This window comes from Gobio gobio, assembly GCF_949357685.1.
Source record: "Gobio gobio genome assembly, chromosome: 7".
In the NCBI taxonomy this organism is placed as follows: Eukaryota; Metazoa; Chordata; class Actinopteri; order Cypriniformes; family Gobionidae; genus Gobio; species Gobio gobio.
In genome coordinates, this window is record NC_137103.1 from 53,229,865 (window position 1) to 53,243,995 (window position 14,131).

The 14,131-nt window shown below is 35.0% G+C and overlaps 1 protein-coding gene across 6 annotated transcripts in view; it reads left to right on the plus strand.

Moving 5' to 3' along the window:
• Nucleotides 1-13,715, plus strand: part of rbms1b (RNA binding motif, single stranded interacting protein 1b) — a 123,816-nt gene extending 110,101 nt beyond the window's left edge. For all 6 annotated transcript variants that reach the window (XM_079821428.1, XM_079821430.1, XM_079821427.1 and 3 more), the window contains 4 exons: nucleotides 1,852-1,962; nucleotides 5,428-5,508; nucleotides 7,173-7,251; nucleotides 12,398-13,715. In XM_079821428.1, the coding sequence (XP_079677554.1) occupies nucleotides 1,852-1,962; nucleotides 5,428-5,508; nucleotides 7,173-7,244 (264 nt within the window). In that variant the 3' untranslated portion in view covers nucleotides 7,245-7,251; nucleotides 12,398-13,715. The remainder of the gene's footprint in view (nucleotides 1-1,851; nucleotides 1,963-5,427; nucleotides 5,509-7,172; nucleotides 7,252-12,397) is intronic.
• Nucleotides 13,716-14,131: the final 416 nt, after the last annotated feature.

A 14,131-nucleotide genomic window follows, 5' to 3' on the forward strand; every position in this document is an offset into this window, starting at 1 on the left:
TGCAGGTACTAAGTGAAGCTCAGCTGCACGAATATCAGCTTCAAACAGACTAAATGAGACTGTGTGTGTTTTTCTTTGTGAGTGGGTGTGTATAATGTACATTAGTAATGTGTGGTATAATGGGCTGATGATTTTGTGTGAGTCAGTACGTATAGAGCGGAGCGCCGTGGATCCTGAATGTGGAAACTGTGGCATTTAAAGGCCAGTAATGGCGCTGATGGCTCAGAGCTGGTTAATACACGGAAGATTTGCAGAGTCTGACTCGCAGCGCAAGAAAGCTGGACTCATCACACACACATCCCAGAGAGACCCACACTGTACACTTCACACACCACACACACACTCTCATTGACATCGCCAACCCTCATTTATCACACATTTCAAAGAAAACCATGCATTATCAGGATCGGTTTGGTAATTTGTTGTTAGTGAACACAAGCACAGCAGTGAAAATTAGCACAAAAAAAACAGACATTTTGGTAAGCAGTTAAAAAGTTAAGTTGCTTATTTCCGACTTTTAAGGGCATTTTTTTCTGTAAGGGACTTATTTTATTTTATTATTTGTAACAATATTTATTAATATTATATCCTGATATTTATTATATCTAACTTTTTTCTTTGAGGGCAGTTTTTTCTGTAAGGGAAATATTTTATTGTATTATTTTATTAATTATTTGTAACAGTATTTATTAATTATATATCCTCATATTTATTATATCTAAAATTTTTCTTTAAAGGGCAGTTTTTTTCTATGAGGGAAGTACTTTTTTTTTATTATTATTATTTTACCAATAATTATTAATATTATATCCTGATATTTATTATAGCAAAAAAAAATCTTTGAGGGCAGTTTTTCTGTAAGGGAAATATTTTATTTTGTTTTGTTTTATATTATTTTATTTTATTATTTGTAACAATATTTATAAATATTATATCCTGATATTTATTATATTTTTTTTTTTCTTTGAGGGCAGTTTTTCTGTAAGGGAAATATTTAATTTTGTTTTGTTTTGTTTTGTTTTATATTATTTTATTTTATTATTTGTAACAATATTTATTTATATTATATCCTGATATTTATTATATCTAACTTTTTTTCCTTGAGGGCAGTTTTTTCTGTAAGGGAATAATTTTATTACATTTTTTTATCTATTATTTGTAACAATAGTTATTAATATTATACCCTAATATTTATTATATCTAACTTTTTTTTATTAAAGGGCAGTTTTTTTTCTGTAAGGGAATGATTTTATTTTATTCTATTTGTTTTGTTATTAACAATATTTTATTGGTCAAACATTATGAAGACAAAGTGTGAACAGTAATTGGGTTTTTTTCCAGTACCAAGTTATAAAGTTTTTCATCTAATATTTATATTTATATTTTATTTTATTTTAGCTTCATTTCAATTTATGAATTTTAAAAGTTTTAGTTTAAACAATAAAACACTAGAAAGAGCAAACCAGCAAATGAATACAGCACATGCCTGAAAATAGTAAAATAGTCAAGTATACATATTTACACTTTTATTTTAGTGTAAATCTTATGTTCTTCATTTAAGTTTTTTATGTGTACATTTTTCATTGAATATTTATAATTTTTTCAGCTTTATTTTTAATTAATGACAAATAATTTTAATATTTTTCATTTTAGTTAACTATAACAACACTGAATAGAGCATGCATATGTATAAAAATACATAATAAACACATATTGAGTTTTTTTTTTTTTTTTTTTAAATGGGCCAATTATGAAAGGAAGTGTGTATGTGGAAATGTGCCTTCTATGTGTCTTCTTTGCCTTTTCCTCCTAAATGAATAACTGTGACGTAAATGTTGCGTTCTGTCACAGGGAGCAGTGATATCGCCCTCTATAGATCACTCCATGTCTCTGCAGCCCGCGTCCATGATGAGTCCTCTGACCCAGCAGATGGGTCACCTCTCCCTGGGCAGCGCAGGAACGGTGAGCACACACACAGCACTACCCACAGCACACACACGAGCGCTCACACTGCTGTCACATGTTGTTTTGTGTCTTCAAAATCTGCTAAATCATGTGCAGCTGTTGAAGCTCTGGCTGTGTTCATTTGGCCTTCAGTATACACTGCAGACTATTTTTAGCACGATGTAACGATAAATATAATTAAAAACCCAAATAATCCATTAAAATAGAAATATTAAAATTCACATATATTACTTTTACTTGCGTTGTTAAAAAGTTCAGGTGCATTGCATGACAGGATACAGTTTTTCATGCAGTGTGCATGTTGTATACTGCACATTTTGGCAAATGCACTGGGTCATCCGGGTATCCGTGCATACAAATTTGCACAGTATACATACTATATACAGCAGAAATAGTGTGTTAGTATGCTCTTCAGAGCAACAGGAAACTTCACGTGATTTGATCAGCATGGCTGAGCCCGACAACGCAGGTCATTTGAATAAGTGCTTATATTGCGTCCTCTAAAAAAAGTGTTCTATATAGTATGAATTAGGGATGCAACAATACAGTTCGTCCACGGTTCAATACATACCTCGGTTTTTAACCACAGTTTTCGGTTCGGTTCGGTTCTGATGGCTTGTCACATCAGTTTTTTGCTATTCTATTCTTAGGCGACAGGAACAGCAAGAGGTTAAGGAGAAAAAAGACTATTTTTTTATTGCAATACTCTTTCTTTATTTTACTTAAACCTTACTTAAACTTAAAACTTTACTTTAAAAAAAACCCTTGGACACATTCCTAGTGTATTGGATAATATCAAATAAATATATATAAAGATTTACACTGGCAGCTCAGAGCTGTACAGCAGCATTTAAGTATGAAATTAAATGAATAAATGTAAAAATAAAACACTGCATAGACTTCACTATAAAATATACATTGATTCTTATTAAAGCTACTGTATTAGTTTTTCAGTCAAGAGCAGTGAGGGATTTTCTGTTTGTCTTTTGTTGTTGTATTAACATTAAAGGGATTGTTCACTCAAAAATTAAAATTCTGTCATGCAGAAATGAATACAGGTTTGGAACAAAATTAGAGTGAGTAAATAATGACATAATTTTAGGGGTGAACTGTCCCTTTAAGGACAGCGTGTTCACTATAGGCTGCGCTGCTGTCAATTAAAGACCTGCGTGCATCTAATATACAGACATGCATGCAATTTTACTTTCACTTTAGACATAACCGACTGTGTTTATATTAACCTTGTGTGTATTTGACAGTATTAGCGCAGTAAGACGACTTCTTAGTCCAGTAATCTCGTGTTTGACATGCGTTTAGTGCGCACGCTCGGAAAAGCGCATGTTAAACCCGTGCACGCGAATGAGCCGGCAAGGCTTTAAAACGCATACAAATAATGAACTTTCTTGATTGTGAATAACTATAGTGTTCCGTGAGTATAACTCTACCACTAACCTGTGATGTGAATGTATGTTGCGTTGTTCAGTATATTGGGATGAAGGCAAATGATAGATTTTGTAGAAAAATAATTAATTAAATGCGAAACCGAAAAAAAACGCAATTCACAAGCGCGTATTGAACCGTGAATGCCATACCGAACGGTTCAATATTATATTGAGAATTGTGGCATCCCTAGTATGAATGTAATCCAGATGTACTAAATTCGCCATGTTGTCATTATCATGTGACCTACCATTCATAAATCCTCTCCTGTGGCCTCATGAGATAGTAAAGTGTCCATCGAATGCACACTTCAGAATCTCACCTGAAGTAGTAGATCATCAGGGGACTTTTTCCCTGCTCTTTTATACGAGTACTGTGAATTCGGACATACTTCTTTTGTCACATACTGTTTTTTCGGCGGCTATATAGTAGGGAAGTATGTGATTTCGGACGCAGCTCATGTCTGACCTCGAGTGCTTGAGCGCCACCTACTGGTCAATTATCAAGTTGCAATTAAAACATAAAGGCCACAATAAGAAAGAACAAATTTTCTGTAAATAATAGTATTAAACAATTTAAAGGTACACTAAAACGTTAGGCTCTCTAGCAGTTAAAAAATAAAACTGCATGCAAGACGTAGATGTTTGCTTAAAGCGTTCATAACACACACAGTTCCAGCTAATCTCATGTTAATCTTGAGTACCTATAGAGTTGTATTGCATCCTTCATATCTCCCAAGAGTCTTTAGTTTTATCATATTTATAAAAGACGATTAAATTTATAAAAGATCACTGTACTGATTCTATCTGAAAACAGCCGAGCTCGTGGAGGCGTGCAGTGGGCGGAGCTAAAGAGTCACACACACACACACACACACACACATCATGGCATTATCCCTGGATAACTTTCGATTCTCTATACATTGGTGTTGTTCACATTATATGCACTTGCGCGCCGATTGCCAATAAAACACACACATTTGATGCCGTTTCACTCACAGCCTGCGGTTTCCACTCATGACCGGGAACAAACACACACACTTGCAGAACTCTGGGAAACACAAACTACATCCACTGTCTCCTTAACTCTTGGTTATTTGGGAAGCTGAACAAGGTGATCTTTCCCTCACAATCAGAAACACACTTCTTTAGTGACATTGTTGATTTCGTGGTCTAAAAACAAAATGGCTGCTCTGCTGACGGCTCCCATAACCGAACGAAGCTCATTGATGGACGCGCTCTCGTTTATGTGTGTGTGTGTGTGTGTGTGTGTGTGTGTGTGTGTGTGTGTGTGTGTGTGTGTGTGTGTGTGTGTGTGTGTGTGTGTGTGTGTGTGTGTGTGTGTGTGTGTGTGTGTGTGTGTGTGTGTGCGCGCACTCATCTGAGAGAAGTGCTCATGTGAGGAATCCCGCGGAAAGTTGAATCCTGAAGGAGTGTTTGCCACAGAAATACTCCGTCATACGTCCTTTTTTGAAATGTTGGCCATGAGAATCAACTCTTTAACAGTGTAAATGAGTCAGAATCCATGAAATAGCATTAGACCCCCCCTTTAAAGAACATTGTAACCGGAGTTACTTTATATCTATGACGAGTCACGCAGGATCTTTGACGTCCCGCTAGATCTAATAGTCTGAATATTAACACTCATTAAAGGCGTAGTGATTCAGGATAAGGCAAAAACACAGTTTGGATTCATGATGTACTCGCTCATATAAATGTTGTCCATTTTAAGCAAACAAAACATTGCATAGTGTACCTTTAATAAAGTTTTTCTGGTTGCACTGACTCGGCATATAATGGCCAAACGCTGCAAAAAAAAATAATGTATAGGCCTATATTTAAACATATACTGGCAACGCATGGATCATGCACAACACAACTGATCTCAGCAGAAATACACAACAATAACCAAATATAAAACCGCTGACGGAACGGGAGCACTAAACACTACAGCAGCAAAAGTGTGCAGATTTGTGGCAGCATATGTTGATGTTTTCTCTGTGTGTGTGTGTGTCTCCTGTAGTTTATGCCAGCCAGTCAAGCTCTCCAGGGGCCGTACATCCCTCCATACACTCACATGCAGACCACCGCAGTCTCAGTAGAGGTGGGTTCATGTCCACAAACACAGATTTAACCTCGTCCTGTGCTGAGTTCACCATCACCATACATGGAGAAACGTTCAACAACAGACTGGGCTTATGCAACTGTGCTGTTCTTGGATCGCACAAAACCTGTCCTGGGAACATTTCACTCCAAAACCAAACAAAACAAGTACAATAGAATATTTTGCTTAAAGAAAATAAAGCTTTTAATATTTTTTGTACACTGTGAGTTATTTTCATGACAATGAACTCCCTAAATCCTCATTACTATGATGCATACTAGTAATAACAACAAACAACAATTATATATTTTTTTAAATAAATTTTTATTTATTATTATTTATTTTGTGTATTGCCTAAAATTTTTGCTGATTTACGCAATAATACAAAAATACATTTTTAAATATTAATTAAAAATATTTGATTAATAATTAATATTATTTAATTAATAAATTATATATTATTGTTTTGTAATAGTATTATTTGACAATATTTTTAAATAGTAATTATAAATGATTGATTAATAATTAATATTATTTAATTCATTCATTTTTGTTTTGTAATAGTATTGTTTTACTGTATTTTTTAAATATTAATTATAAATATTTGATTAATAATTCATATTATTTAATCAATAAATTATATATTATTGTTTTGTAATAGTATTATTTGACAATATTTTTAAATAGTAATTATAAACGATTGATTAATAATTCATATTATTTAATTCGTTCATTTTTGTTTTGTAATAGTATTGTTTTACTGTATTTTTTTAAATATTGGTTATAAATGATTGATTCATAATTAATATTATGTTATTAATAAATGATAAATTATTGTTTTATAATAGTATTATTTTACAATTCTTTTAAAATATTAATTACAAATGATTGATTAATAATTAATATTTAATTAATACATTTTTGTTTTGTAATAGTATTTTTACAGTATTTTGTTAATATAAATGATAAATTATTGCTTAATAATTAATATTATTTAATTCATAAACTATAAATTATTGCTTTTGTAATGGTATTATTTTACAGTATTTTTTAAATGTAAATGATACATTATTGATTAATCATTAATAGTATTTAATGAATAAATTATATATTATTGTTTTGTAATAGTATTATTTTACATAATTTTTTAATATTAACGACAAATTATTGATTAATCATTAATAGTATTTAATTAATAAATTATTGTTTTGTAATAGTATTATTTTACATATTTTTTTAATATTAATAACAAATTATTGATGAATCATTAACAGTATTTAATTAACAAATTATTGTTTTGTAATAGTATTATTTTACAGCATTTTTAATTATTAGTTATAAATTATTGATTAATAATAAATACAATTTAATGAATAAATGATTGTTTTATAATAGTATTGTTAGTGTTTTTGCAGTAACACAGAATATGAAACCTATTTTGTTGTTTTTTGTTTTTGCTGTGACATGAGCATGTTTCTGTGACGTTCATCCCTTAGCGCATGTTAAATGCCTTCAAAATAATGCATTGAAAACTAATTTCCGTCATTTATATTCTGACTGATATTATATTAGTGCAGCAGATCTGTGTTGTGATTTCAGCTTGTATGATTGACATGCTTTGCTTGTGTTGGTGTGTGTCCTAAATGCTGCATGTTTTGTTGTAGGAGAACAGTCCACAACCTCAGGTGGATTCGTCCAGTGATCATTCACCTTATACCTATCAGCAGGCCAAGTGATGAAGAGGTACTATAACCCACATCTGTCACTGTTCATCTGCCCACATATACATTATGTCGCGGCGTGTGTGTGCTTTTGGGGCCCAAAAAATAAAAGGTTCTGGTTTAAGTTTTCCTAGAAACCATTTAAACATTAAAGTGGGCCTATTATACCCCCTATTATATAGGTTTTCATGCTTGAATATTGAAAAAATCTGACTTTACATGTATTTTTCAGTCTGTCAGTAATGCTCTGAGGTGTGTTTCCCAAAAGCATCGTTAGCCAACTATCGTCGCAATTTCCATTGACTTGTGTTGGTAATGACGGAACTTGTGACCGCACCCCTGTTTAGTTCCTGTCTCTATAGGGGCTTTCGCACCGGGTAGTTATAGGAACTGGCCATCAAGGCTGTCCCTCGATAACTAAATTTCCCCTAGGACCATTTTCCTGATTGCATTCGCACCGCCAGTAGGAGCTCTGAAGCCGTCACTTACCTCCTGCCGTCCTGTTGTTTTTGCATAAATACATAATCATGTTTCGTTTGGTTCCTTCAAAATCGTGGATTTCCTCCTTAGTGTAAAGATTGAAAAGTGCCTGCATTTTGGCATCGGCCCATCTATCGCTGTTTTCCATGTTTGTGGAGTAAATATATAGGCTAAATATATATGTTTTGCATGCATTTGGCCAATCAGTGTACACTTGCATCACTGGTAGTTCCTATTTTGCTGGGTTAGACCCTACTGTGAAGAAGTAGCTAATTTAGTCCCCTCCAAAAGGCATTCCAATAGCTAAAATCATTCCCAGTTCCTGCGGTGCGAACACGCCTAAAAGCGGGCGCTTCCGCCAATAGCAAGGCTCGAAATTGCAACCATTTTGGTCGCATATGCGCCCGAAATTTGATCTGTGCGACCTCAAAAAATATTTGGAAGCATTTGGGCGAGTGCAAATATTTGTTGAGGTGCGACCGGTTTTCCTTTCTCTACAAAACGTTCACTAGTTACTGCACAGTATGAGCCTGCTGTGAGCTGATACCCATCCACCGTTCTCAATTAAACTTCATCTTTACGCTCTTAACTTTAAAGCAGACTTTATGTTGGTTAATATCAGTAAATATATAACTGGTAGAACACTGGTCAGAATATTGCTTCAGAATAAATTATATTTATAACACAAAAATCCAATTTTTTACAGATAAGCAACTTTTATTCTGACAATTGAATGACTGATTTACTGGCACATGACACACACACACACACATTTAAACACAATGTAAACATTTTAGTTGTGGTCCTAACTTATTGAAGTTGGGTAAAAAAGTAAACTTTAAGCCCTGAATAGTTATAGGAACTATATGAAAATGTTCCCTCCCTCTGAAAAGCTACATCTGCTCTGATTGGTCGGCTGGATCAGTGTGTTATGATTGGTCAAGCACTGTGTTTGGGAAATTTCCCACCCCTTACCATAACCGCCAGTTTCAACCATAGACTGTAAAAAAATATGGTCGTAGGGACGAGCTGGCTGTTGCCATCTTAGCAGCGCATCATCGCGTCACTCCCGGATAACAGAAAATGGGCAAAGAGGCGGGATGTGGGCGGAGCTGAGGTGACGTGATGACTAGCAGACAAACAGCAATCCACCTGTCACTCAAAGTGGCCACGCCCTTAATTATGCAGAACTTTAAGGCTTTATATAATGTAAACGAATGAGTTATAAATAAATTCACCCCCCTCACAGTCATCATGAAGGGCAAAATTAGCCATATAGACCAAAACCACAATTTGTCCCAGACTGTAAACATGTTTTAATCTGCTGTAAAGTTGGGCATTTTAACATGAGCTCAATGAGATTCTGCTCCTTCTGGAGTCTGCCTCTAGTGGCCAGGCGATGAATTGCAGTTTAAGTCACTTCTGTATTGGCTTCAAGAGAAACTGGGGGAGGTTGCCGCTTGATTTCAACACTACTAATTAACTACTTTATTCTGTGTATGAATTATCTAAATGAGGAATATTGTGCTGTATTGGTTCCCGGAAGAAAACTCAAGACTGCAATGGAGGCGTTTCAGGGAGTTCAGAAACACTGACACTGATATAGAGAATAACTCTCGCTGGAGGGCCTTTGTGAAATGCTTTTGATAATGATTAAATAATAGACTTGCTGTTCCCCTCATCTTAAATTTTTGTGATTATCAGCCATCCAAAGGGAATTTTTGATGTCAAAACCAAATCTATTTGGGATCTGAAAAGCTCAGGATGTCCTCTTTAAGATGCACCAGGACTGTCTGCATGTCCAAAAACGAATGTACTCTACAGACGATCCAAATGACTTCTGGGTTCCTGAAGCCTTGTGCATGTGATACTGCATGAGGATTCTTATCTAAATGTTTAGAGGGCATATCAAGTGTTGATGCATCATCGGTTTACATCTGTTTGAAATGATTGGCCTGGAAGTGTAAACAGGTTTAATGCGGTATTAGTTTTGAGTGTTGCTGTGCTTTACTGATCCTGATGTGTGTGTGTGTGTCGTGTCTAACTTAACCCTCAGTTTGTGTGTCAGTCAAAAATGGCAGAATCTTTTTAATGTTTTAGTTCGATAATGTCTTTTAATTAATATTTAGATTTTATGGTACTAAATTATAGATATAATCCATTTATTCTCTTTTTGGGCATAGACCTGAAAATGAAATATCCTACTATAGCTGTCATAAATCTTGAATGCTTTAGAGCACAGACTGAAGTTTGATTTATTTTCAAAGATGACGCTCGGCATTTTATTGCTGAAGTGAAAATAGTTTTATAAAGTGAACTTCAAAAAAATTTATTGCTATGAAAAATATAACTTATATAACTTATAACTTGTTATATGAAATATATTTTCCAAAACGTTTTACTCTAACACCGTGTCCTAACTACACGCGACGCAGTGACACGCGATAAAAGGCGTCTTTTCAATGTTAATTAAAGTTTTTGTCCTAACCAGCCGTGACGGCAACACGTGATGATTATATTTTAGAAATGGTTTCTATTTCTGCGACATTGCGGCTGGAACAACAACACAAAACATAATCTCAGGTCATGTTTATATATAACTATGACTTAAAAACTTGGAATTATGCGATAAAATGTTGAAAATATGACACAGCCATAATTTTAAGATGAAATTATTACTTAGTCGTAATTATGAAGTCAAAATTGACTTAAAAGTTTGAAATTGCGAGACAAAAAATGAAAAGTATAAGTCATAATTTTGAGATGAAACGATGGAATTAATACTTAGTCATAATTATGACTTAAAAAGCTGAAAAATATGCTCGAAAATATGGCATACTAAGTTGAAATTGACAAAAAGTCAAAATTATGATGTTTTGACTGTCCATAGGTATGACTTAGCATGTCATAATTTTGACTTTTCATCTGAATTATGATTTAGTATGTCTTAATTTCGACGTTTTACATCACAATTATTTATTCTTTTTATATGCTTTATTTAATGTTAAAAGTGTGTAATGTGACTTTGAATATCATTTAGTGCTCAGCTTTGTAACATAGTCGTTCTAAAAGCAACAATGGATAATTCACCTCAGATCTTGAAATATTAAGCAAATTGAAACAACAACGTTCAAACTGTGACAGAAAACAAGTATATTCTTTGACAAAGATTGTTTTAGTAACTCAGTATGTATTTTAGTAATGTTTAAATGGTGTAATATTTGTTAATTTGATTATTGTAGGCTACTTATCTATTTCCTTGCTAGTGCCGTCTGGATTAATCTCTGGTGCCGTGCACTTGCCACCAGAGCCCTTCTGATTGGCTGTGGTTTTTGATTGATTTGTCGCATCTCGTAGTCGCGTCTGGTGTGGACAGACATGTTGCTTGTCGCTGGAATCGTATCGCATCGCGTGTACTTAGGACACGGTGTAAAGCTGCAAGGAAATCAAAGCCATGAATCTAAAAAAAAATGTGAGTTTGATATCTCAAAAAAATGAGCTTTCAGTAAGAATAGTACCAAGTTTCCACTAGATTAAGGGCGTTTTCACACCTACCTTGTTTGGTCCGGATTTTCGGACTTTTCAGTTTGGTCCGAATCAAAATTGCAGGTGTGAAACCTCCCCGTACCACGGTCCGGACCAAACAGACGAAATTTGGTCAGACGAAAAGAGGTAGTCTCAGTCCAGATCAAACTGAACAAAGGTTCGGTTCGTTTCTAGTGTGAAAGCATTTTCTGTATGGTTCGCACTTTCAGACCATTTACAGGAAGTTCCTGTTTATGTTTAAATATTATAATGTTATTTTTAAATTCAATCTAGGCTACATTGATTATGAAAAGTGAAAATATGCGCAATATGTCAGAAGACAGAAGGTCAGAAATAATTTTGAATGAAATTTTGTATGATTTTGCTTAGAAAGCCTTTCTTTAATGTGAATTTCGTTTTGTATAAATTGTATCTTAATTTTAATCAACGTTTAATCAGATAATTGCCTGGATTTAATAAATAAGAAGCAAATAGTCTATAGCAGACAATAATCGCGGGAGCGATCACATGCTTTACACATGAACTGGAGCGCATCTCAAATAAAACGAAACTCAGCAGAACCTTGCCTCTCGAACATGAGAAATATGTGTATATAAAGCTTGAAATGTCCACTTTTAAACGTAACGAATAAAAAATAGTCAAGCAATGCGCACTGTTCACTAGAGGCAACGATATGCGTCCGTTCATTCATTCTTGACAAAGTCTGTTTACAAACCAATCAATGTCCAGATGCCGCCCACATAGATGATGACGAGTGTCATGTAAAGTTCTTTAGTGCGCTCACATAATTGCAATGTGAAACCAAACCAAAACTAACCGAATGTATAAAAAGTATCAAAACATGAACTTCGGTTCGGACCTTGGTGCAGACTTTCAGGTGTGAAAACGCCCTAAATGAATCTCCCATTTATTTCCACTGCACTCAATTTTGAAGTGTGACTATTTTTTCCAGGTCCATTTAACCTTTTCAAATCCTTCAGAAATCTGCAAAATTTGATGCTTGAGACAATGTCGGAAACGTTTATTCAGGATTCTTTGATGAATAGAAGGAATCTTTTGTTACATCATAAATGTCTGTGACTTCTGATCGATGTCTTCTATGAAACTATTGATTTACAGTCTTGGTTTTGTTTGCCCTCTAGGGTCGTGTGAGGTTGAGAGAGACGGAGACGACTGCTAAATCAATAACAGCTTCCTTTGAAGGACCGGCTCTACCGACGAATCAACATTTTGCACAGGTTCTACGATGAGTTCCTTGGTTTTATAATAAAACTACTTCAACTATTTTGGTATAAGTTCCATTAGGTGCAAAACAAGGATTCATTTCATCAGAGGATGCTAACAAAGAGGAAAAAAAATGAAATGGAAAGAAAAAGAAAAAGAAAAGTTTTATTTTAATAAGGAAACTGATTATTTTTTACCAAGGATTGTCATATAGATGCAGGAACCTCATCATGCGACACAATGTGCATGGATATTATTCTTGTTTTTATGATTTCAGATTTGTTTTTGTTGTTTTTTTTTCTCTCTCTCTCTTTTATTGTGTAATGAAAACTGATGTTTGTTCTTAGAGATTTGTCAGCCGGACATCCTGAGAAAGATGCGTTTGTGCTTGCGGTGTGAGTGTGTCGTTGATGTGTTTTTCTGTTGTGTGCTTCATCTTCGGTCTGACCGATCTGTCCGTCTTATACGATTTGCCTTAAACTCTTTCCCGTACAGCAGCCGAAGAAGAAGAGACGTCCGGCGGCTGCTGCCTTGTAAATCAGCTGAATAGGGCTTTTTTAGCATCTCGCAAGGGAAAATTTCGCTGCGCTTGGATTTCGGTGTTTTGCTTTTTCCGACCTTTTAGAGTACAAACCGTTTCGAGTGACGACATTGATGGCGTTTTCATAGGATTTAATGTTTTTATAATCAGAGGCGACGATCCTTTGGTTGTTTGAATGTGGTAGAAATTCTGCTGAACGATCACATTTTTGATAATTGCCTTTTACTTTCGTTTATAAATCTCGGTGTCGTAGTTTAGCTTTAGATGAACTCGTGTGGGAGGGGGAGGAGCTTTGACTCGTATGCTAATTATGGGGGCGGGAGGGAGGCGTGGCCTGTCAGTCAGACCGAATATCGTTTGATGCGTTTTAAACCTCTTTAAAAAAAAAAAAAAAAAAAAAAGTGACAACTTTCAGCGGCGGTTCGGCATGGGGGTCGTCTTCGGCGGAGGTGAACGTGCTCGTTTAAAGCAGGCAAACAAATCTCGGCACTTTCGAGTTTACTTCACCAAAGACAGTCGGCGAGCGGATCGTGCGGACCGCTTTCTCTCGAGGCGGGCCACGCTGAGACTTTTTAACAGACTAGATTGCAGTTGTGGAGAATGTGCCTTCTTTGTACATATGCATTCATATAGTCGTCGAGGTGCGGACACCGATAGCGTGAAGGACGATTTGGATCCAGCAAGTGCCACAAACTAAACGAAAACATCACTACAGAGCAGAGACAACTGAAACTAAAATGTGGGACGAGGACAGGTTGAAAGGACGGCGCCGTTCTGAAACCCTAGTGAGCTGCCTTCTAAGAGAGCATCAGAACTCATAATCATTTGCTCATGCATCACACAAAATAGACGTCCGTAGAGCTTAGCAGTAAAATGACAAAGCACACACAATTATTAGTGGTTTTTCTGTACAATCAACTATTTTTAGCTATGCTTTTCTGTATGGAATGCATCATATTTATAATCCACACATTTGAAATGCATTATGGGATTGCCTTCTCGGTGAAGGATACATGTGATGCTGCCTTAGAATTTGTAGGTATCTTGTGTCTGTGTACCGTGTTTTCCAGAAAAAAACACAGATAAGTCACTTTTTATTATTACGCTAATA